The sequence below is a fragment of the Loxodonta africana genome, chromosome 21 (genome assembly GCF_030014295.1).
Source record: "Loxodonta africana isolate mLoxAfr1 chromosome 21, mLoxAfr1.hap2, whole genome shotgun sequence".
NCBI classification, from domain to species: domain Eukaryota; kingdom Metazoa; phylum Chordata; class Mammalia; order Proboscidea; family Elephantidae; genus Loxodonta; species Loxodonta africana.
In genome coordinates this window covers 75,372,007-75,396,856 of record NC_087362.1, presented here as the reverse complement: position 1 = coordinate 75,396,856, position 24,850 = coordinate 75,372,007, and the positions used below count along the sequence as shown (strand labels likewise).

General features: G+C 38.4%; 1 protein-coding gene across 9 annotated transcripts in view; it reads right to left on the bottom strand.

The window, feature by feature from the left end:
- Positions 1–24,850, bottom strand: part of PHKB (phosphorylase kinase regulatory subunit beta) — a 248,057-nt gene that overhangs the window by 111,960 nt on the left and 111,247 nt on the right. For all 9 annotated transcript variants that reach the window (XM_023555674.2, XM_023555679.2, XM_064274128.1 and 6 more), the window contains 3 exons: positions 15,898–15,961; positions 1,455–1,550; positions 285–482 (listed from right to left, as the gene is read on the bottom strand). In XM_023555674.2, coding sequence (XP_023411442.1) covers positions 285–482; positions 1,455–1,550; positions 15,898–15,961 — 358 coding nt within the window. The remainder of the gene's footprint in view (positions 1–284; positions 483–1,454; positions 1,551–15,897; positions 15,962–24,850) is intronic.

Below are 24,850 nucleotides of genomic sequence, written 5' to 3'. Positions count from 1 at the left end.
CCCACTGCCATCAAGTCGATTCTGACTCACAGTGACTCTATAGGACAGAGTTGAACAGTCCAAGGAGCAGCTGGTAGATCTGAACTGCCGACCTTTTGGTTAGCAGCTGAATGCTTAACCACTGCGCCACCAGGGCTCCACATTAAACACAGAGAGGTTAATTAATTTGCCAACAGCCTCACAGCTAGTAAGAGGCAGAGCCAGAATTCAAACCCAAGAAGTCTGCCTCCTGAATCTGCCATGCTGCTAGTGTGTGGGTGGGTGGGTAGGAGTGGGGTTGATACCTTAATTTCAGCTGGTTTGTAGTAGCGTCTGTTGGGGTCTTCCAATGATGTTCTATAACCGTCTCTCAAGAAACGCTTAAATCCATATTTTCCTCTTAATTTTCTAACCACTTTATCAAGCGTCTGGCCAAAAAGAACTTCATCATCCAGGGCAAATGCAGGATAACTGATGCAGGGGAGCAGGGCAGCATCTGTGTTCTGGGCGATGAGAAAAAGGGCACAGTTAGAGTGTCAGCACTGACGCGACCAACACGTTTAGGGAGAACCACGGGGATTGGGTGAATTAAGTCATCTAACTGCATGGAAGCTGGGCTGCAAGCAACAGACGCACACTTACACGGCAGCATTAATGATCTTACAGAGGAGTTAAAACTGTATTCATTAACAAAGTGTATTTTCAAGGTTCAACGCGGGACTCAAATTTTTAAATATTAATTAAGGCAGTGTGTAAAAACTGAACACCAAGAATTAGGTGTCACAACTTAGTTTGTTATAACAATTTACTCTTTGTTTATTTTATAAAAAACAGAACACAATCTAAATGTCTAAAAATTAGTTGAATAAATAAGCAACCCTTAAAATTCATATTGTAGAAATATGTTTATTCATACAGGAGCATGTCCACATTTGCTCATTAACAGAACTAGGTTACCAAACGTTGTGCACAATATGGTTCCAGTTTTACAAAATAAAAACATATGTGCATAAAATATGTGGAAACATATACCCAAATGTTGTCACTCTGAGATTATATTTGAGTGATAGGATAATGGGTACATAGTCAAGCTTGTCAGACAAAGAAAAACTTATTGAATGTCAGAAAAGAAACAAGGAATGGGAATTTTACTCAAAAGAAATATAAATTATGAAAAAATATTTTTCTAATCTTCCACGACAAAAAGATTCACTTTGGTATAATATGTTGCTACCTCCTCATCCCACCTCCCCAAGGAAAATAATATGTCTGTGTTGCTATTTCCTATGAAAGACTCTGTTCAATTCCTGAGTCAGATCTCCTCAGACCAGGAAGTCAGGCCAAGTGAGTGAGGAACGATACCTATTATCTCTTATAGACCTCTGCCACTGAGGAGCACTTTCTTGGAAACGAAAATAAAACCACATAAAAATCATAAATGACACTCATATTAATTTAATGTAAAAACATCTCACATGAGATCTTGACTCCCTGGGTAACAGTGAGCACAGGGTCTGCCTATTGCGATTGTGAGCATCAAGATCCACAAATATCACTGACCAAGAGCAGCCCTGGAATGAGAAGAGAGAAACGTTTCCCTAATTAATAAAAAAGCATATGCAGAATGGTTGCAATTTCGACTGTAAGAAATACCACAAAAAATATTAACATTGATTGTATTTGAGAGTGCGACTACAGAAGATATTTTCTTTTTTTTATACTTTTAGAATTTTTTAACTGTCCTTCAATGAACGTCTTAATTTTATCACACTAAAAATAAATGTTACTTTAAATTTCTATTATTTTTACCTTGTTTTTTAATCAATCAAAATATATATACAATTAATAATAATTTTTGACAAGAGATGAAGAACTAATATGAATTGCACATTCCTAATAAAGAACATTGATTATAAGACTGAATATGGACATAAAGAAAGGTTTAAAATATGAACACAAATAATAATGCAAATAATAGAAGCTGGTGTTCACTATGTGCCAGCACACATAGGTTATCTCATTCAAACCAATTATTACCCCAATCTTACCAAAAAGGAAACTGAGCCTTAGTTTAACATCACAACAGCTCAAAATCAAGTCTCCGACATGGAAGCCATGCTTTAACCACTGGGTTATGCAATCTTCCACACTAATTAAGTGATTTTTTTTTTACTTTTTAGCCATTAGAGTACATTCTATATTCAACAGCAAGGTTATAAGCAAACATGGTTTTTTCTTTCGCTGGGGAGCTAAATATTTAGGAAAAAAAGAGAATCAAATGGGAATACAAAGGCTTCTTCCATCACAATACTCAAAAATACAAGGAAATGGGAGGCGGAGCCAAGATGGCGGAATAGACAGACACTTCTGGCGAACCCACTTTACAACAAAGACCAGCAAAAACAAGTACAACGAGTATATTTGTGACCAGCTGGGAGCCCTGAGCATCAAAGGCAACCTTAGACAATGAAAAGAGGGGCAGGGGGAGAAAGAGACTCTTCAGAAGTGGAGAGAAGTTACCAGAACTGAATCGCGGGGAGCCCTCAGGCACCATTACAAGAGCAGCAGGGGGCAGCAGGCTAGTACTAGTGTTTAGCCGCAGTTTCCTCAGGTAGAAGAAGCCAGCCACACAGTCTACTCACACCTCTGGAACCTAAGAATGGCAAACTCGACAAAAGCAAAGTACTTGCGTATATTTTCCTGCGCCCCCCCCTCACCCCAAAGCCGGATTCAGTGGCTGAATCCCTGGGCCTGAGATAGACCCTGGGGAGCACCTAAAGCCATCCTCCCGGCCTTGGGGAAGGAAAAAATTTGCAACTGGAGGGAAAAGATAATTTGCTACCTCCATTAACTGGGGAGCTCAAGACAGAAGCGGCTCCCATCCAGGCATAAACCGTCCCTGAAACTTGAGCAACTTTCCCTTCTGCACGGACCTGTGCAGACCTATTTTGGAAGAATAGGTCCTTGTTGGCAAACTACAACTATTTCAGCTGTGCAGTGGAGAGATGCGTGTTTTGACATTTGACATTGCTTTCCTATTAAACAAGGTCCTCACTTGCCCACATCAGGGACCTAAGGACTGGTAGCTCCACTCAGGTCACCCAGCCACCTGTGACAGGGGTCCAAAGATAACTGATATCTCCCAGTCCTTCCAACCAAAAACTTTGGGTGCCCATGGTCCCTCTGCAGAACCCACCCACCAGCACACTCTAGGGAACAGAGATGTGTTTTCCGTAGAGACATTTAGGGGTCGGTTCTCAGCCCCCTGCCTTGTTCAGAGCGTGATCCCTTGATGCAATCAGATACCAGTATATACGCCAATCACCCCTCCCCCTCTAAGACTGTAGGACACAGCCTGTACCACACACTTGATGATAAGCTACCTGGAAACCTCAGCTGAATCCATACAAGAAAACTGAAGGGACTCCTAGACTGATATACCTGATAACAGCTCTAGCCAGCTGGGGACAGGACACCAGAGCTCCAAAGATGAAAATAATCAACTAGCTCACTCAAACCACCCATGTGCGTATACCAAAACAAAACAAAGCCAGCAGCTACGACACACTAAGCAAGCATAAACTAATACAATAACTTATAGATGGCTCAGAGACAACAGTCAATATCAAGTCACATAAAGAAACAGACCATGATCACCTCAACAGGCTCTCAAAACAAAGAATTCAGGGATCTTCTAGATGAAAGTGCATTCCTGGAACTACCAGATGCAGAATACAAAAGTTTGGTATACAGAACCCTTGAAGACATCAGGAAGGAAATGAGGAAATACACAGAACACGCCAAGGAACACACAGATAAAGCAACTGAAGAAATTAAAAAGATTATTCAGGAACATATTAAAACATTTAATAAGCTGGAAAAATCCATACACAGGAAGCAATCAGAAATTAAGAACATTAACAATAAAATTACAGAATTAGATAACTCAATAGAAAGTCAAAGGAGCAGAATAGAGCAAGTAGAAGCTAGAATTTCTGAACTCGAAGATAAATCACTTGGTACTAACATATCTGAAGAAAAATCAGATAAAAGAATTAAAAAAAATGAAGAAGCCTTAAGAATCATGTGGGACTCTACAAAGAGAAATAACCTACGAGTAATTGGAATAACAGAATAGGCAGGGATAACAGAAAATACGGAAAAAATTGTTGAAGATTTGTTGGCAGAAAACTTCCCTGATATTGTGAAAGATGAGAAGATATTTATACAAGATGCTCATCGAGCTCCACATAAGCTAGATGTTAAAAGAAAGTCACCAAGACACGTTATAATCAAACTTGCCAAAACCAAAGATAAAGAGAGAATTATAAAGGCAGCGAGGGATAAACGAAAAGTCACCTACAAAGGAGGGCCGATAAAATAAGCTCGGACTACTCAGCAGAAACCATGCAGGGAAGAAGGCAACGGGATGACATATTTAAAAAATTGAAGGAAAACAATTGCCTGCCAAGAATCATATATCCAGCAAAACTGTCTCTTAAATATGAAGGTGAAATAAAGATATTTCAAGATAAATACAAGTTTGGGGAATTCGTAAAAACCAAACCAAAACTACAAGAAATACTGAAGGGAGTTCTTTGGTTAGAAAATCAATATCAGGTATCAAGACTAGAACAATGGGTGGAGCAACCAGAAGTCAGCCCAGACAGGGAAATCCAAAAAAACAAAGCAAGACTAAAAAAAAAAAAAAGCCCAAAACAGGGTTAACAGCAGTGTTATTATATAAAAGAAGACAGCATTAAAACAGTAAAGGTGGACACTTGAGACTGTGTTGGCATCTCCTGTCTGGAGGGGAGATAGGAGGGTAGAGAGGGTTAGAAACTTGCAAAATTGTCACGAAAGGAGAGACTGGAAGGGCTGACTCATTAGGGGGAGAGTAAGTGGGAGTGTAGAGTAAGGTGTATATAAGCTTATATGTGACAGACTGACTTGATTTGTAAACATTCACTTAAAGCTCAATAAAAATTATTAAAAAAAATAGAGATAAAAAATAAAATACAAGGAAAAAATACAGACTCAGCAGAAACAAAATCAACAACAACAAGTATGAGGAAAGGACAATATATAAAGAAAATCTACTTAGTACATAAAATCAAGTGGGAAAAAGAAACTGTCAACAACACAAAAAAGGACATCAAAATGACTGCACTAAATTCATACCTATCCATAATTACCCTGAATGTAAATGGACTAAATGCACCAATAAAGAGACAGAGAGTGGCAGAATGGATTAAAAAACAAGATCCGTCCATATGCTGCCTACAAGAGACACACCTTAGACTTAGAGACACAAACTAAAACTCAAAAGATGGAAAAAAATATATCGAGCAAACAACAATCAAAAAAGAGCAGGAGTGGCAATATTAACTTCTGACAAAATAGACTTTAAAGTTAAATCCATCAGGAAGGATAAGGAAGGACACTATATAATGACTAAATGGACAATACACCAAGAAGATATAACCATATTAAAAATTTATGCACCCAGTGAAAGGGCTGCAAGATACATAAAACAAACTCTATCCGCACTAAAAAGTGAGATAGACAGCTCCACAATAATAATTGAAGACTTCAACACACCACTTTTGGTAAAGGACAGGACATCCAGAAAGAAGCTCAAAAAAGACATGGAAGATCTAAATGCCACAATCCACCAACTTGACCTTGTAGACATATAGAGAACACTCCACCCAACAGCAACCAAGTATACTTTTTTTTCTAGTGCACATGGAACATTCTCTAGAATAGACCACATATTAGGTCTTAAAGCAAGCCTTAGCAGCATCTAAAACACTGAAATATTACAAAGCATCTTCTCTGACCATAGGCCATAAAAGTGGAAATCAGTAACAGGAAAAGCAGGGGAAAGAAAGCAAACACTTGGAAACTGAACAATACCCTGCTCAAAAAAGACTGGATTATAGAAGGCATCAAGGATGGAATAAAGAAATTCAGAGAATCCAAAGAGAATGAAAACATTTCCTATCAGAACCTTTGGAACACAGCAAAAGCAGTGCTCAGAGGCCAATTTATGTCAATAAATGCACACATCCAAAAAGAAGAAAAGGCCAAAATCAAAGAATTATCCCTACAACTTGAACAAATAGAAACAGAGCAACAAAAGAAACCCACAGGCACCAGAAGAAAACAAATAATAAAAATTACAGCTGAACTAAATGAAATAGAAAACTGGAAAACAATTAAAGAGTTAACAAGACAAAAAGCTGGTTTTTTGAAAAAAATCAACAAAATTGATAAACCACTGGCCAAACTGAAAACAGAAAAACAGGTAAGGAACCAAATAACCTGAATAAGAAATGAGATGGGCAATACTACAACAGACCCAACTGAAATTTAAAAAAATCATATCAGATTACTATGAAAAACTATACTCAAACAAATTTGGAAACCTAGAAGAAATGGATGAATTCCTAGAAACACACTACCTACCTAAACCAACACAAACAGGTAGAACAACTAAATAGACCCGTAACAAAAGAAGAGATTGAAAAGGTAATGAAAAAACTCCCAACACGCACACACACAAAAGCCCTGGTCCAGATAGCTTCACTGCAGAGTTTTAGGAAACTTTCAGAGAATAGTTAACACCACTACTACTAAAGGTATTTCAGAGCATAGAAAAGGACAGAACACTACCAAACTCATTCTATGAAGCCACCATACCCCTGATACCAAAACCAGGTAAAGACACCACAAGAAAAGGAAATTATAGACTTATAATCCTCATGCATGTAGATGCAAAAATCCTCAACAAAATTCTAGCCAATAGAATTCAACAACATATCAAAAAAATAATTCACCATGACCAAGTGGGATTCATACCAAATATGCAGGGATGGTTCAACATTAGAAAAACTATTAATGTAATCCACCACATAAATAAAACAAAAGAATCACATGATTTTATCAATGATGCAGAAAAGGCCTTTGACAAAGTTCAACACTCATTCATGATAAAAACTCTCAGCAAAATAGGAATAGAAGGAAAATTCCTCATCATAATAAAAGGCATTTATACAAAGCCAACAGCCAACATCACCCTAAATGGAGACAGCCTGAAAACCTTTCCACTGAGATCGGGAACCAGAAAAGGATGCCCTTTATCACCACTCTTATTCAACATTGTGCTGGAAGTCCTAGCCAGAGCAATTAGGCTAGACAAAGAAATAAAGGGCATCCAGATTGGCAAGGAAGAAGTAAAAGTATCTCTATTTGCAGATGACATGATCTTATACACAGAACACCCTAAGGAATCCTCCAGCAAACTACTGAAACTAATAGAAGAGTTCAGCAGGGTATCAGGATTCAAGAAACATACAAAAATCAGTTGGATTCCGCTACACCAACAAAAAGAACATCAAAGAGGAAATCACCAAATCAATGCCATTTACAGTAGCCCTGAAGAAGATAAAATATTTAGGAATAAATCTTATCAGAGATGTAAAAGACTTATACAAAGAAAACTACAGTACACTTCTGCAAGAAACCAAAAGAGACTTACATAAGTGAAAGAATATACCTTGCTCGTGGATAGGAAGACTTAACATTATTAAAATGTCTATTCTACCAAAAGCGATCTGTACATTTAATGCAATTCCAATCCAAATCCCAAGGACATTTTTTAATGAGATGGAGAAACAAATCACCTACTTCATATGGAAGTGAAAGAGGCCCCAGATAAACATGGCATTAGTGAAAAAGAAGAACAAAGTGGGAGGCCTTACTTTACCTGATTTTAGAACCTATTCTACAGCCACGGTAGTCAAAACAGCCTGGTACTGGTACAACAGCAGATACATGGACGAATGGAACAGAATTGAGAATCCAGACATAAATCCATCCACATATGAGCAGTTGATATTTGACAAAGGCCCCAAAACAGTTAAATGGGGAAAAGACCCTCTTTTTAACAAATGGTGCTGGCATAACTAGATAACAATGTGCAAAAAAATGAAACAAGACCCACACCTCACTCCATGCACAAAAACTAGCTCAAAATGGATCAAAGACCTAAATATGAAATCTAAAACGAGAAAGATCATGAAAGAAAAAACACGGACAACGTTAGAAGCCCTAAAACATGGCATAAAAAAAAAAATGGCAAAAAGAGTATATAAAACATTATTAAGAATATAGATGAAAAACTAGATAACTGGGAGCTCCTAAAAATCAAACACCTATGCGTTTTTGTTTTTTTTTTATGCTCATCCAAAGACTTCACCAAAAGAGTAAAAAGACTACCTACAGACTGGGAAGAAGTTTTTAGCTATGACATTTCTGATCAGCACCTGATCTCTAAAATCTACATGATACTGCAAAAACTCAAGTGCAAAAAGATACATAACCGAATTAAAAAATGGGCAAAAGATATGAATAGACACTTCACTAAAGAAGACATTCAGGTAGCTAACAGATACATGAGGAAATGTTCACGATCATTAGCTATTAGAGAAATGCAGATCAAAACTACAATGAGATTTCATCTCACTCCAACAAGGCTGGCATTATTCCAAAAAGCACAAAATAATAAATGTTGGAGAGGCTGTGGAGAGACTGGAACACTTCTACACTGCTGGTGGGAATGTCAAATGGTACAACCACTTTGGAAATCGACTTGGCGCTTCCTTAAAAAGCTGGAAATAGAACTACCATAAGATCCAGCAATCCCACTCCTTGGAATATATCCTAGAGAAATAAGAGCCTTTATACGAACAGAATATGCACACCCATGTTTAGTGCAGCACTGTTTTCAATAGCAAAACAATGGAAGCAACCAAGGTGCCCATCAATGGACGAATGGGTAAATTACGGTATATTCACACAATGGAATACTACGCATCAACATTTCATAACATGGAGTAACCTGGAAGGCATTATGCTGAGTGAAATTAGTCAGTTGCAAAAGGACAAACAGTGTATAAGACCACTATTATAAGAACTTGAGAAATAGTTTAAACTGAGAAGAAAACATTCTTTTGTGGTTAGGAGAGGGGGGAGGGAGGGTGTCAGAGGGGCATTCACTAATGAGATAGTAGGTAAGAACTACTTTAGGTGAAGGGAAAGACAGCACACAATACAGGGGAGGTCAGCACAATTGGACTAAACCAAAAGTAAAGAAATTTCCTGAATAAACCGAATGCTTTGAAGGCCAGCCTAGCAGGGGCAGGGGTCTAGGGACTATGGTTTCAGGGGACATCTAAGTCAATCGGCATAATAAAATCTATTAAGAAAACACTCTGCATCCCATTTTGAAGAGTGGCATCTGGAGTCTTAAACGGCAGCAAGCAGCCATCTAAGATGCATCACTTGGTCTCAACCCACGGGGATCAAAGGAGAATGAAGAACACCAAGGACACAAGGCGATTATGAGCCCAAGAGACAGAAAGGGCCACAGGAACCAGTGACTACATCATCCTGAGACCAGAAGAACTAGATGGTGCCTGGCTATAACCGGTGACACCCCTGACAGGGAACACAACAGAGAACCCCTGAGAGAGCAGAAGAGCAGTGGGATGCAGACCCCAAATTCTCATAAGACCAGACTTAATGGTCTGACTGAGACTAGAAGCAGCCCGGTGGTCATGGCGCCCAGACCTTCTGTTGGCCCAGGATAGGAACCATTCCCGAAGCCAACTCTCCAGACATGGATTGGACTGGACAATGGGTTGGAGAGGGATGCTGCTGAGGAGTGAGCTTCTTGAATCAGGTGGACACTTGAGACTGTGTTGGCATTTCCTGCCTGGAGGGGAGCTGAAAGGGTGGAGGGGGTTAGAAGCTGGCAAAAAGGACAGAAAAAGAGAGTGGAGGGAGAGAGCGCGCTGTCTCATTAGGGGGAGAGTAATTGGGAGTGTGTAGCAAGGTGTATGTGGGTTTTTGTGTGAGAGACTGATTTGATTTGTAAACTTTCACTTAAAGCAGAATAAAAAGTATAAAAAAAAATACAAGGAAATGGAAAAGTGAAGAATCATAAATTTCATGTTTCTTCAATATTACCTTCTAAACCTCACCCCAATTCTACTACTTCAAACATGCATTCACCCTGTAACTAAAATGTCTTGAATCAATCCATCCCTAGTCGGAAACTTCAAAATGTAGTAGTAGCACTAGGTCCTATAATCAAATATCAGAACACAAGATAAATATTTTTCCTGTTAACCTATGCTCATACCCGAATATTACCTCACAAAAATAGTACGACTTCTCATTCAGAATGCCATTTTGACCTGTCCTAACTCTGCCAAGTGAATTTAAGTGAATGGGGAATCCATGGGACTGTCTCAACAACCAGAATAATGCTAACCGTCTTTCCCATTATTTGAGGGTCTCATAGTCCCATCCCTACCTAGTCAACAAAGCTTTATGCAACAGATGCCATTGGCAGAGTACTTACTGTGTGCTCTTTGTTGTGGGGAAGTTAAACAAAATTGAACTTGACCTCTGTTCTCAAGTGGCTAACACAAGTGATACACAGTCCTGAACAACATGATTATTTAAAAAAAAAAAGACTGCACATGGCAGGACATGATTAAGTGCCAAGTAAACGTCTTATATAGAAGAATAAAATGGTTAACCAACCTCTAGAGCTAACAAAGGGAATACAAAATAGAGAGGTTGGGCATTGCATGGAGAAGGAAGGCCCAGGGTTGGGATCTATTTGGTCATGTTTCTCAGAGGCTGGCAGTGGAGAACTGAGAGTTAAACAAACAGGGAGCACTTGGGGAGACAGGAGTAAGCAGGGCGGTTAGGACAGAACAGCAAAGGGGGCCTGTGAATACGCAAAATAATGGGGGCTGTGATTATCCTTATGCTGATAATAATTAATTACATGCCAAATTTACCTGGTTTGAATTGGATTTTTAAAAGATACAGTCTAGAAAGGATAATTCATAAATAATGAAGTAAAATAGCAAATTGGCAATTCTCAGCATTATCTGATTAATGTAAACAGCCAACTTTTACTTTCTGGCCATAAGTAAATGGCTCATCTAAATTCATCTAAGTCTCTGTGTTCGACTGGCAGCCTCCAAGGAACATGCCCAGATGGGGGAAAAAACCTCACAGAGTTACCAGATTTTAACACTGAAATTGAAGCTAGTTAACTACCTTAACTGGCTGTCCTCCTTCAAAAATACACCATACTTCAGGCACTATGGCCCAGACACCCAGGAAGATAAAATTCACCCTAAACCATGAGCAGATAACCTCCAATCAGAAGTGAGTTTTTTAAAAAGTCATCTAGGAGAACCCACACATGGATTAATTATCACCTACTTTAAATCATCAGACACACTGATTTCAGGCCTCCGAATTTCAAAGGAAGCTTTGAACACTGCATAATGCCAGCAGCCTTTTAGAGTCTGGTCTCAGCTCATTTGTCAGTAATTTGATCTCCCCAATTAAAGACAGGAATATGAAAGGATGTTTTACATATATATGTCACTACAGGGTATCTTATTAACCTTGGATATTTTATTTTCATCTTTCATTTCCTGAAATCATCACAGCTCTGCCATAATACCTTGACTCCATCTAAAGAGATGTTTTAGGACTGACAGCTCAAACTTTACCCCCACGCTGAGTTTCTGGGATGGTTTTTGTCCTTGTACGTGGACTACAAGATGATTCTACCAGCCCACTGTCATGGAGTTTGGAGCCCCAGTGGTAGGAAGGGGCTGCACTGGACACTCCACATCCCCCCGAGCGCCCATGTCCACAACAAGCACTTCTGAGATGGTCTTTGAGGCTGAGGGTGCCATTGTGACCATAAGACATTACCGATCTCATTTAACTCAGTTCAAAGTGAAATGATGTGTAGCATTGTCTGAGTCTTTTCCCGGTTAACCACTTTCCTGAGTGCCCTTTGAGACTGATCAGTGTATCTACCGTACACGGTCTTTTCTTTCTTCTTCTGGAAGTAACACTACTCCACAAAACCACAATTAAATTTTCTTCCCCAGTTCAGCATTAGGCTGCCCTGCCCCTTAACTGTGGCAGAGCCTGGAGAGCGGTATTCTTCTAGAAAGAATAGCCATTGATGGGAACGGCGGTGGTGGCAATGGGTGTATGACTAGCCAACTTTTACCTACTGAGCCAGAAGTAGCTTCTAGCAGCCCTTCTCATAAGCCAAGACTCTTTCTTCTTTACAGAATATTCTGCTTATATACGGTTAAAGGAATTTTCAAACTACAGAGATGGGAGCCCAGCATTAATTCTCAGGGTCTCAGAAAAGCAGAGCTGAGACTCAAACCTGGAGATCACAATTTGTTGTTTAACCATGTCTATGACATTTGCTGAGTGGAAACTATCATTTCTTTAAACATTGCTATTTAAATGTTTTCAAATATTATTTATATATTATTAAAATATGTAAATATATTTGTTACTATATTTATATAGAATAGATCTGAGACCAGGAGGAAATACATGATTGTCGACACTAAGGGTTAAATGAGTCTGTTTCTAAAGGTGGCTCTGCCCCAAATTAGCCTTTACTCTAAACAAATCATGAAATAAGTTAGATCATCTTATCGCGTTTTCTTTTTAGATGGTGCCCTACAGAAAAATAATCGTTGAAAACAGTTTCACAATGAAGATTTATATGATTTTTATTCTTGAATAATAAGCAAAGTCTGGTTTTAAAAAAAAAAAAAAAAGGAAGACAGAACGTGTAGGACAGCAAAAGAATCACGACGAAAGCTGCAGGCGCCCTCCAGCCAACAATCCGCATAAACCCAACTTTAAGGCTTCTCTTATCTCTTATGCTGAAGCACAAAAGGGCGAACGGCAAGGTTTGCATGCTGTCTGTGAAGTGGGCTCCTCCTTCAAAAGCTCAATAATTACTACTGAGTTTTTGTTTGGAGAGAAATATTTGTTATGTCGATTCTTTTCCCAGCCACTGGCTTTTAATTATACCACAGCTCTTTTAAGTACATGGGAGATAAGATGATTAAACACTAAAAAGATCATAAAAAAAAAAAAAGATCATATGCACTTTTAAATGTGGTACTGTTTAGCAGGCACATTTTTAATTTAACTGCTGTAGAGGGGGAAATTTTTACGTGTTCAAAGTTAGGTTTCTGCAATTTTCCACACCAGAAACAAAGATGAAAGGGAACTTGTAAAACTAGGCCACTCTCTGATACTATTCTGAAAAAAAAGGAAGATGGAGAGGATCTACTGGCAACATGTGGCATCTGTGTGGCTCAAGGAATAAGACATTCATTGTCTGTATTTCTACCTAAAATAATCAATGGGTAGCCAACTCAGCAAGCATTTGATGCATAGCAGTGTTGGAAATGGATATAACCTAAACAAGATCAGGAGCCCCAATGGCACAGTGGTTAACAGCTATGGTGAGCTATGGCTGCTAACCAAAAAAGTCGGCAGTTTGAATCCACCATTAGCTCCTTGGAAACCCTATCGGACAGTTCTACTCTGTTCTATATGGTTGCTTTAAGTGGAAACTGACTTGACGGCACCTAACAACACCAATTTTTTTTTTAACAACACCAACAAACAAGATCAAGAATTTAACTCTGCTTAGAGCTGTTGTTCTCATCCTTGGCTGCACATTATAGTCCTGGAGGGTTTTGAAAAATCTTCATGCCAATTAAATCAGAATCTCTAGGGGTGGAGCCCAGGCATGAGTGTGTATATATATACACATATATGTGTGTGTGTATATATACACACATACACACATATACGTGTGTCTGTGTATATATATATGTACATACACAGATATATATATATATTTTTAATTCCTCAACTGATTTCAGTGTGTAGTCAAGGTTGAGAAACTCTGGTACTCAGGTACAATACCAGCAGTACATATATAACTCAGAACCAGAATTTGTAGTAAAGCATTTCAGTGCTTTCAGAGTTATGGCTGAGTGATCCACGAAAGCTTCTTGGGAATAGTTTCTCTAGGGCAGGGCCCTGAAAGAGAAGTAGAATTAAGAGAGATTCACTGAATGCCTGTGTATGGGTATAACTGTGGGTGGAGTGGGTGTGTTCTAAATATGTAAGCAACATACACTAAGACTTGGACAGTTCAAAGGAGGTGGTACAATTGCAAAAAAGAACCAACTACTAGTAGACACAGCTCCATCCAGCCCCCTATCTGATGTGCCATGGAAGGCAGGAGTGAGCTCAGTATCTTTCCATGCTGATCCTGCAACACCTCAGGCTTGGTCTATGACTCCTCTGAGTCTCTTTGAGATCCTCTCTAGAGGTCATTTAGTCCATTGCCCATTTGAATGATCCAAACTTAAAAACAACAAAAGATGACATTTATTGAGTGTTCACTCTGTGCCAAGCATGATGCTAACTAATCCTTTTATTCACATGAGAACCTTGTGTTAGGTCCTATTATTGATATCTCCGCTTTTTAGATGAGGAAGCCAAGACTTAGATAGCCAAAGTCACAGAGCTCACTGATGGTGGTCAGCATAGACAGTGATCCTAAGCCTCCTGACTCCCAGTACAATACCATTCCTCTATGCCATATCACCTTCCTATATCTAAGGATATGTATACATGTATGCATGCATGTATATATGTATGTATGTACATTTGAATGTATCAAGAGTGAGACAGGGGTGAAAGGGAAATGAAAAGTATTGAAGATACATGTGCGATTTCCATGAGTATGTTGACTCTTCCAGGGAGGGAGAAATGTTGACACGGTGGCATTTGACACAGTGGCATTGATCAGGCATAGAGAATCTGCAGGGTTAGGGGTGGGGGACATCATACTAAGACTCTTGATTTGTGGTAGGCTCACATACTCCTTAACCCATGTGAGTTTTAGTCTCTCCAATTCCCCAGTCAGAGGTCTTGAGAGGGGACGAGGAGTTTCGGAAGTAGGTGACCCAGAGTCACCTTTTGGGCACCCAAAATGAGGTGGCGCTCTCCTCTTTCCCTTCATGTCTGTGGTCATTCTTGATGTGGTTTCTGTCTCATGTCCTGGATGTAACCGGAGCCTATCTTCCAGGGGAAGCTGGGGTAAGAGGAAAAGGGAATTTGTATATATATATAGGGAGGGGAAGAGAGATGGTAGTGTTTGAAACTTTGTTTAAATCCAAGATTGACTATATAGCATATTAACCGCCAGAAAAAAATCATGTCACTTCTTTGCATGTACACATAAGTTCCTAAAATGTATCGCTACTGACTTAGCATTTCAACCGTTTAGGATTAATTAAAACATCACTTGGAAATTTTGCATTGCCTTGCCATCTTAGGAATCTTTGCAGAAATTGCTACAGAAAATTACCCTACTTCTTGATTCAGATGAGTGTCCTGTATTTCTACAGTTTACTCCCCTCCACTGACATCTCGATCCCACAGTGACTTCACTAGTTTAGTTTCTTTTGGTGTAGAAACTGGCTAAAAGATCTTAAGAATATATAAGGTAAACCTTTTATCCCCAGCAAAAATAAGATTTTAGATATCTGATTATAGTTGGTCAGCAGAGGGTAAAGCTAGGACAGAATTTTCAATTCTGTGGCTACACACATTACAGAAATTCCCACCTGTATAAGATAAACATTAAATAAAAACCAACATGAGAACTGACATGGAAAACAAATGGTATAAGTCCAGGAATATTTAAAATGTAAAAGCCTCAAGAAAAGAGCATAGGGAAAGAATGTACTGAGCAAAGAAAATAAGAATTCTCTACCAAGAGATTTTTTTTTTTTTAATTTAAGCAACAATTTTTAGTTAAGAAAACTAGAATTTAACTGATAATTTTCAAAGGAAAAATTACTCAAGCATGGGTATAGGAATTTCAGGAAAGGGCTTTTTCATGACTGGCCAAAATTAATAACACACAAATCAAATAAATATGCAAAAAAAAAATTTTTTTTTTACCTGATTGCCAAAAAGGTTGAATCCATTGATTGCTTCTAGGGCTGCTTTTGCTAAGCCAATAGAGCTAAAGGAGAAATAGAAATACTTTATTATTATGACGTATCTGGCTACAAAACAAGAACCAATATCTGATGAACATTCACAAGTTCCTTTATTAACACTTATAACAACTTCAGTAAAAAGAATAATGTCTAAAAGACTTCTTAGTGACTTTCACTATTTTAATTTTTCTTTTTTATAGTTAATGATCATCTGGGAATAATATTTCTAGGCCACCCTTGATCTAGACTAAGGGTTATACTGTTGATGGGGTGGTTTTAATTCTGTTATCATTTATATTCATTAATCAAGAGGCAAAAAAGATGGACTTTACAGGGAGTTGGTGGATGATATGTGCACAGTAATCACAAGGTCAGGCATCATTACTTCACATCAATATAGAAGAACTCTTCTAACGTCAACTCTGAATCTTAAAAAAGATCCTGCATGTCATACACTTGCTACAGAGCATGGATTAATATGCCACTCAAATATTCTTTGCCTGGGATCTAATACAATAGGCATTATTTTATGCTTACAGAACAGCTCATCACCATATTTCTCATTTGTTGCTATATGCTTCTCCTTGTCATAAAATGTATCCTATTTCTCTCCATGTCTTACTTCTCTGCCTTCTCAAATTCCACATACAGTATGGAAAATAGGAACATCTTGAATTTCATTAAAAACATGCCAAAAAAAAAAAAAAAAAAAAGACCCCAAAAAGTCTATTCTCCATAGCCAAAGGAACATGAAAGGGGAAGTCTAACAAGACAGAAAACTTTTAACCACTCAGAAAAATGTGTGACCCTCCTCCCACCTACTCAAGCACAGACTGTGAGGAATCTAGACTTCTATTCTCGTGAGGTTGTAACAAAGCACCCTTCCTAACCCCTAGCTTCCTTGGCTGCAGTGCTATAAAAGAATAAAATCACCCCTGCAGGTGGTAACAAGTCCCCCATCTCCTCACAGTGTCAGTGGAACCAGTGTGGAGAGCCTGTACTTCCATTCCCACACACCAGTGATGAAGTTAAGTCTCCTCCTTCTCCCACTGGGATGGTGTTAGAATAGGACTACTGGAAAGTCAGGGCTTTTACCCACACTTAGCAGTAAAGAAATCACACTCCACCCCCGAGGTGTAATTGGAAGCCACCTAGGAAGCAGTAATGAGGCAATCCTGGAAAGCCAGATGTCCCACCCAGGCCCAGCAATAATAAGGAGCCCTACCTTGGGTATCAACAAAGGCCAAGTGGAGTTCCTCTCTTGAAGTAATAAGGTGGTGCCCCATTTTCCCTACTGGAGTAGTATCAAAAAAGCTTGCTATAGAAAGTTAAAATAAGATCCAGTCTCCAAAAGAATACCCAAAATGTCTATGTTTCAGTCAAATATCATAAGAACCAGGAAGTTTAAACTGAATGAAAAAACCAAGATGTTAAGACCAAGATGACAGAGATGTTAGAATTATTTGACAAGATTTTAAAGTGTCCGTGTTCGATGGCACTGGGTTTTTATGTAAAACAAAACAAAAAAACTTTCAAGAAGTAATTAGGAACATACTTGAAACAAATGAAAACTATAGAAACCCTCAACAAAGAAACAGAAAGTTTCAGAAAAGAAATAGCAGATATAAAGAAGAACCAAATAGAAATTTTAGAACTGAAAAAAATGCAATAGCCGAAACGAAAGCTCAGTGCCTGGGCTTGACAGCAGACTGGCAGGGGCAGAGAAATGAATCAGTGAAGTAGAGGACAGAAAAATAAAAACTACATAATCTGAACAATACAGAAAAAATACACCAATAAAAATAAATGGAGCTGTAAGACCTATGAGAATATACAAAAGATCTAACATTCATGCCATTAGTGTCCTTGAAGAAGAAAAAAAAGAGGGTGGAGCTGAAAAAGTACTTGAAAAAATAATGGCAGAAAATTTCCCAATTGAGCAAAAGATATAAGCTGAGCAAAACACAAACAGGATAAAATAAAAAGTATCCATGCCAAGATACATCATTAAACTTCTAAAACTAAAGAGACAGAAACAGAAAAAAATTAAAAAGGAATAGGAAAAATTCTTCAAAGCAGCCAGAAAAAACAAGATCTTATCTAAAAGGGAAAAACAATAAGAATGACAGTATATTTCTCATCAGAAGCTATGAAGGACAGGTAATACAATATTTTTCAAGCATTCAAAGAACTGTCGACCCACAATCATATGCCGGTAGATATATACTTTAGAAATAAAGGGGAAATCAAGACAATCTCAGATGAAGAAAAACTAAGAGAATCTGTCATCACCAGGTCTATGGTAAAAGAACAGCTAAAGCAAGTTCTCTAAACCAAAAGGAAATGATACAAGAAGAACCCTGAAACATCAAAAGGAAGAAAGATGACAGTAAGCAGAAATATGGGTAAACACGATAGGTTTTTCTTCCATTACCTTTTTAAATCATGTTAGATGACAAGCAAAATTACAATGCTAAATGTATGCATAGGAAATATTTAAGATAACTGTATTATCACATGGGGAGGGTAAAAAATGTAAAGTGGGGTATGGTTTCTATACGTCCCTCGAACTGGTAAAATGACGGCACCAGCCCACTGTGATTAATCATGTACATTTAATCTCATGCCTAAAGAAACCACTAAAAAGTCACATGAACAGATACACTGAAAATCACGACAAATCAATCAAAATATAATCCTAAGAAATGTCCGAGTGACCCCTAAGAAGGCGGGGACATGCCAGGGAAATGAGAAATGGCGAAAGACAAATACGACGACAGACTTGGTCCTAACAGATAACTAATTACGTTAAATGTAAATGGGCTAAATAAAACTCATAAAGATTAGCAGAATGGATTTAAAAAAATGACCCAATATACACTGTCTACAAGAAACTCACTTTAAATACAACAGAACAGGCAGGTTGAAAGTGAAAGGATGCAAAAAAGATATATCATGCAAATACTAAAGGAAAGCAAGAGTAGCTATATTAATATCAGATAAAGTAGATGTCAGAACAACAAAAACAAACAAAAAAACATGACCAGAGACTGAGTGACATTTTAGAATGATAAAACGGTCAATCCACCAAGAAGAAACAGCAATCTTAAAGGTGTATGTACCAAACAACAGAGCTGTAGAATACGTAAAGCAAAACTGATAAACGAAATGAGAAATAAATTCACAATTGTAGTCGAAGACTTCAACACTGTATTAACAATTGATAGAACAACTAGACAGAAAACCAGCAAGGACATAAAAAAAAAATTAAACAACACTATCTACCAACAGGATCTAATCAATACTTTTGGAACACTGCAGAAAAACAGTCAAATGCTTTTTAAGTGTCCACCACATATATATACCAAGAAAAACCACATCTTGAGCCATAAATAAAATCTAAAAAAATTGAAACCATACTGCCTGTATTTCATTACCACAATGGAATCAAACTAGAATCAACAGTAAAACATAAACAGAAAAATCTCTAAACACTTGTAAACAACACACTTCTAGTAATTTGTATGTGTCAGAGAAAAGCTCAAGTGAAATTTAAAAATCCATTGAACTGGAGTCTTCTGGTTTCTGGTCCAGTATGCAAAGAGATTGGAAGCCATCCTTTCTATCTTCACAAGAAAAATGTTGAAACACTGAAAATCAATAATTCTTCTTACATGCATTACAGAATTAAGGTCACACGGCAAACCGCCACCTTGTAAACTAGAAGACAAACAGGCTGATACAGAGAATCACTGCTTACCAGGAGCAAAAATCACTGCTGCTGCTGGTGGTCCAACACAGGTAGGAGTATTAAGAGTGGAACTGACTAACTGCCAGAGACTGAATGTGGACTAGCTTGACAGATTAAAAATTCCTGGAGTCCCAGCTTAGGGTGACCCCCACACCTCCATGAATTCTTCCTCCAGGGGTCTCACCAAATTTTCACAGTGAAGCTCACAAAAATAATCCTCTTGTGTTTCTAGTCGGATGGGGGTAGTAACAATTTTAAAATAGCGCTCTGTTCTCCTTAACAGCAGCCTGCCTTCAAAGGAAACTGCCTTACCTGACCCTAACCAATGTGGGTTGTATCAGAGCCCAACAGACAAAGGAGGGAAAACACCTAACTCTAGCCCCTCAAGTCTTCCACATGGGGGAAGAGAATTACCAAACTCCACCCCTCTTCTAGCCTTCCATGGGCAGGGAGGTGAGTACTCAGCTACTGTCTCTTGCAGCCTTGGATGTGGGGAAAGGGAAACACCCAACTTCAGCCTCCTCTAGCCTTCCTGCTTCATCTAAGCGGTGAAAAGAAAAACTGAGAAGCACTTGTGAAGGTCACAACCTAGGAGCACAGGCCCAGCCAAAGACTAAAACCTAATTATCAGGTTACAGAATACTTTCCCACCCTCCACACCCTGCCACTGTGGAGGTAAAACTCTGTGTCAACATAACAGCGTTTTACAGAGGACTACATACAGCCTTGAAAACCCTACAGGACAGTTCTACTCTGTTATATAGGGTTGCTACAAGTTGGAATTGACTCAATAGCAACAGGTTTGGTTTTTTTTTTTTTACAAGTGAAAGAACTTCAGTACTTATAATCCAGTATATCATATCTGGCTTTCAACAAACAATTACAACGCATGCTAAAAGGCAAAAAACACAGTTTGAAGAGAAAAGCAAACATCAGAACCAGACTATGATATGACATAGATTTTTTGAATTATCACACTGAGAATTTAAAATAACTATAATTAATCTGCTAAGGGCTCTAATGGAAAAAGTGGACAACATACAAGAATAGATGGGTAATGTAAGCAAAGAGAAGGAAATTCTAAGAAGGAATCAACAGGAAATTCTAGAAATCAAAAACACTGTACGGAAATAAAGAATTTCTTGGATGAGCTCATTAGTGGTCTGGGACACAGTCAAGGAAGCGATCAGTAAGCTTGAAGATATGCTAATAGAAATTGACCAAACTGAAAAGCAAAGACAAAAAAGAATGATAAAAACAGAACTGAGTATCAGAGAACTGTCAGACAATTACAAAAAGGGTAACATATGCTTAATGAGAAAGAAACAGAAGAAATATTTTTTGAAGTAATAATGGATGAGAATTTTCAAAAATAGCTTACAGAAAAACAATATATCCATGAAACTCAGAGAACATTAAACAGAATAAATACCAAAAAATCTACACCTAGGCATATCATATTCAAGCTGTAGAAAATCAAAGACGATGAGAAAATCTTGAAAGAAGCCAGAGAGAAAAAAACCTTACCTGTAGAGGAACCAGGAGATAAGAATTACATTGGACTTCTCTTCAGAAACGTAAGCAAGAGAGTTGACTCAAAAAGAAGGAGAATGATACAAGTTAGAAACTCAGATTTACAAAAAGAAAGAGCGTTAGAGAAGGAATAGGTGAATGTAAAATAAAATATCTTATTTTTCTTAAATGATCTAACAGATAATAGCTTGTCCAAAATAAGAAGAGGGAGAATCTAATGGATGATTATAGCTTACAGACAAGTGAAAAGAATGACAACAATGTTAACAAGGCACAGGAGGGACAAATTGGAAATACTCTGTTATAAGGTACCTGCACTGTGACGGGGCATAATGTCACTTGAAAGTGGACTTAGAGTAGTTGTAAATGTACACCTCAAGCTCTAGGGAACCCACCTTAGAATTAAAAAATATTTATGTATATATATGATCAATATGCTAAGAAAGAAGAGAAAATGGAATCATATAAACAGCTCAAAACCAGAGAAGACAGAAGAGAGTGGAAGACAATGAAAAGAAACAAAGAACAAGTGCAACCAACAGAAAACAGTTACAAATATGGCAGCTATCAATCCAACTATATCAGTAGTTGCTTTGAATGCTCATGGTCTAAATATACAAAATAAAGAACAAAGACTGTCAGAGTGGATTACAAATATGTTGTCCACAAGAAACTCACTTTAAATATAAAAACACAGGTAGATTAAAAGTAAAGAGACTAAGAAAGATATACCATGCTAACAAGTAACCAAAAAACAGCTGGAGTAGCTATATTAATTTCAGATAAATCAGACTTCAGAGCTAAGAAAATTATCAGGGATAAAGAGGGGCATTACATGATGATAAAGGAGAAAATTCTCCAATAAAACACAAATGTCCTTAATGTATATCCACCTAATAACAGAGTGTCAAAACACATGAGGGAAAATCTGACAGAACTCCGAGGGGATGTAGACAAATCCACTACTATAGCTGCAGACTTCAGCATCTCTTTATTGGTAGTTTGACAGAGACAGCAGGCAGAAAATCAGTAAGTATATAGCTGAACCGGAGGGCACCATCCATTAACTGGATCTAATTGACAGGATCCAGTTCTCTAGCATCATTTGTTGAAAAGACTGTTCTTTCCCCCAATGAGTTGTCCTTGCACTTCTATGGAAAATTAAGTGACCACACATACGTCTATTAATTTCTGGACTCTCTGTTCCATTCCACTGATCTTCACATGTCTATCCTTACGCTAGTATCACACTGATTTGATTACTGTAGCTTTGTAGTAAATACTAAAATTGGGAAGTGTAAGCCCTCAAACTTATTTTTTTTAATTGTTTCAGCAATTCTGGGTCCCTTGCATTTCCTTAGGAATTTTAGGATTAGCTTGCCAATTTCAGAAAAAAAAGGTGGAATTTTCATAGGGATTGCACTGAATCTGCAGATCAGTTTGGGAAGTACTGCCATCTTAGCAGTATTAAGTGTTCTAATGCATGATCATGGGAAGTCTTGCCATTTGTTTAGGTCTTCTTTAACTTCTTTCAACAATGTTTTGTAGCTTTCAGTGTAGGAGGCGAATACTTCTTTGGGTAAGCCTGAAGAAACTAAAGCCCAGAGAGGTCATGTGTAAGTTTCACTTGTATCCTCACTTTCTTTTTGGCAAAACTCCGTTCCCTGCTGATCGTTTACTCTGTATTCAAGAACAAAAAGCAAATAATCTGGGTGTAAGACACTGCTCTAGGGGCACAATGGTTAAGTGTTCGACTGCCAACCGGAAGGATGGCAGTTTGAACCCACCCAGCAGCTCCGTGGGAGAAAAGACCTAGTGATCTGCTCCCATAAAGATTACCAGTTCTACCCTGTCACATGGGGTCACTATGAGTTGGAATCAACTTGATGGCACCTTACAACAACAAGACACTGCCCTACTGACTCAAATCTGAGATTTCACCGCCAGTGAAGAAAGTATCCAATGCTTCCACAGGTTAAACAAAGTCTACCCTCAGGACAAAGGCAGCAGCTTATTTACAGATCCAAAGTCATTTTAGAATGCTGCTTTTTTGAAGATATACACAGCATATAATCTAGACCTGCAAGTTACTGTCCCTTGAACAAGAAAGCCATAAATCATTGAGAAATGACAAGGCCTAGAACCTGAAGGAATAAACCCGTGGTGGTTTTAAAACATGTGTCCAAATTCTTTAACATTCCTGCAATCCCAAGGTGGAGTCTAATTCCCCTCACCTGAATACAGCCTGATATAGCGCCAACAAATAGAGTGATGGAAGTGGGGCTGCCTAACTTCGGAGGCTATACTGGCAACACAGCTTCCGTCTGACCCTCTCTTTTGCGATGCTGGACCTTGTAACCCAGCCACAATACTATGAGGAAGCCTATATGGGAAAATTCAGACAGCCCCTGCTGAGTTTCCACTTAATACTCAGATACGTGGATGAGGGTGCCTTAGAGATTACTCCAACCCCAGCCACAACTGATGGCAAATACATGAGAAACCCTGAGCACTAACTACCTGACTTAGCCAGTCAACTGTTAGAAGCATAAGACTTAATAACAATATAAGACAATTGTTGTTTTATGCCTCCAAGTTTGGGGTGGTTTGTTTACAGCAATGGAAAACCAGAAAAGAACCTAGGTCAGGTTCCTAACTCTACCACATACCCAGAATAATTAGGCCAATCATACTTAGTTTTACATACTTCAAATGGAAACCAGATGACTCAAATTCCTGTGCAAGAATTCTAGACTCTTAGAACCTAAGGGTTTCTCTTAGTCATCTAGTGCTGCTATAAGAGAAATAAAACAAGTGGATTGGTTTTAACAAAGAAAAACTTATTTTCTCACTGTCTAGTAGGCTACAATTTCAGGGTGACAGCTCCAGGGGAAGGATTTCTCTCTCCGTCAGGTCTGGAGGAAGGGCCTTGTCATCAGTCTTCCCTTGGTCTGGGAGCATCTCAGCACAGGAACCTCAGGTCCAAAGGACGCGATCTGCTCCCAGCACTGCTTTCTTGGTGGTATGAGGTCCCCATGTCTCTCTGTTCTCTTCTCTCTTTTATATCTCAGTAGAGGTTGGCTTAAGACACTACTTAATCTTGTAGACCTCATCAGTATAATTGCCGTTAATCCATATTATTACATCATAGTGATAGGATTTACAACATATAGGAAAATCACATAAAATGGCAGACAATCACATAAAATGGTGGACAATCACACAATACTGAGAATCACGGCCCAGCTAAGTTGACAGATATTTTGGGGGGACACAATCCAATCCATTACAGGGTTGGAGGAGCCCCCAGAGGGTCAGATAATCTCACTGGTCTCCTTGTGCAAGAGTGAGTTCTCATGCAGTAAGAGCTCTCCCACAACCTCCAGTGCACAAACATCTACAAAGGCCAGGATGCTGCAGTTAACCGGTTAACACCGGAAAACCTCCACTGGACAGTGGGAAGTACATGTTTTATTAAGACCGCCTGCAGTATTTTGAAATGTGAGGAGAAAACAACTTATTCATTAAGGCAAATATCTAAATACTATACTAGAGGAGACATATAATGTAGCTAGCCCAAGATTCTATCTATAACAATGGCGTAAAAAGACACTTACGGAATGAATTT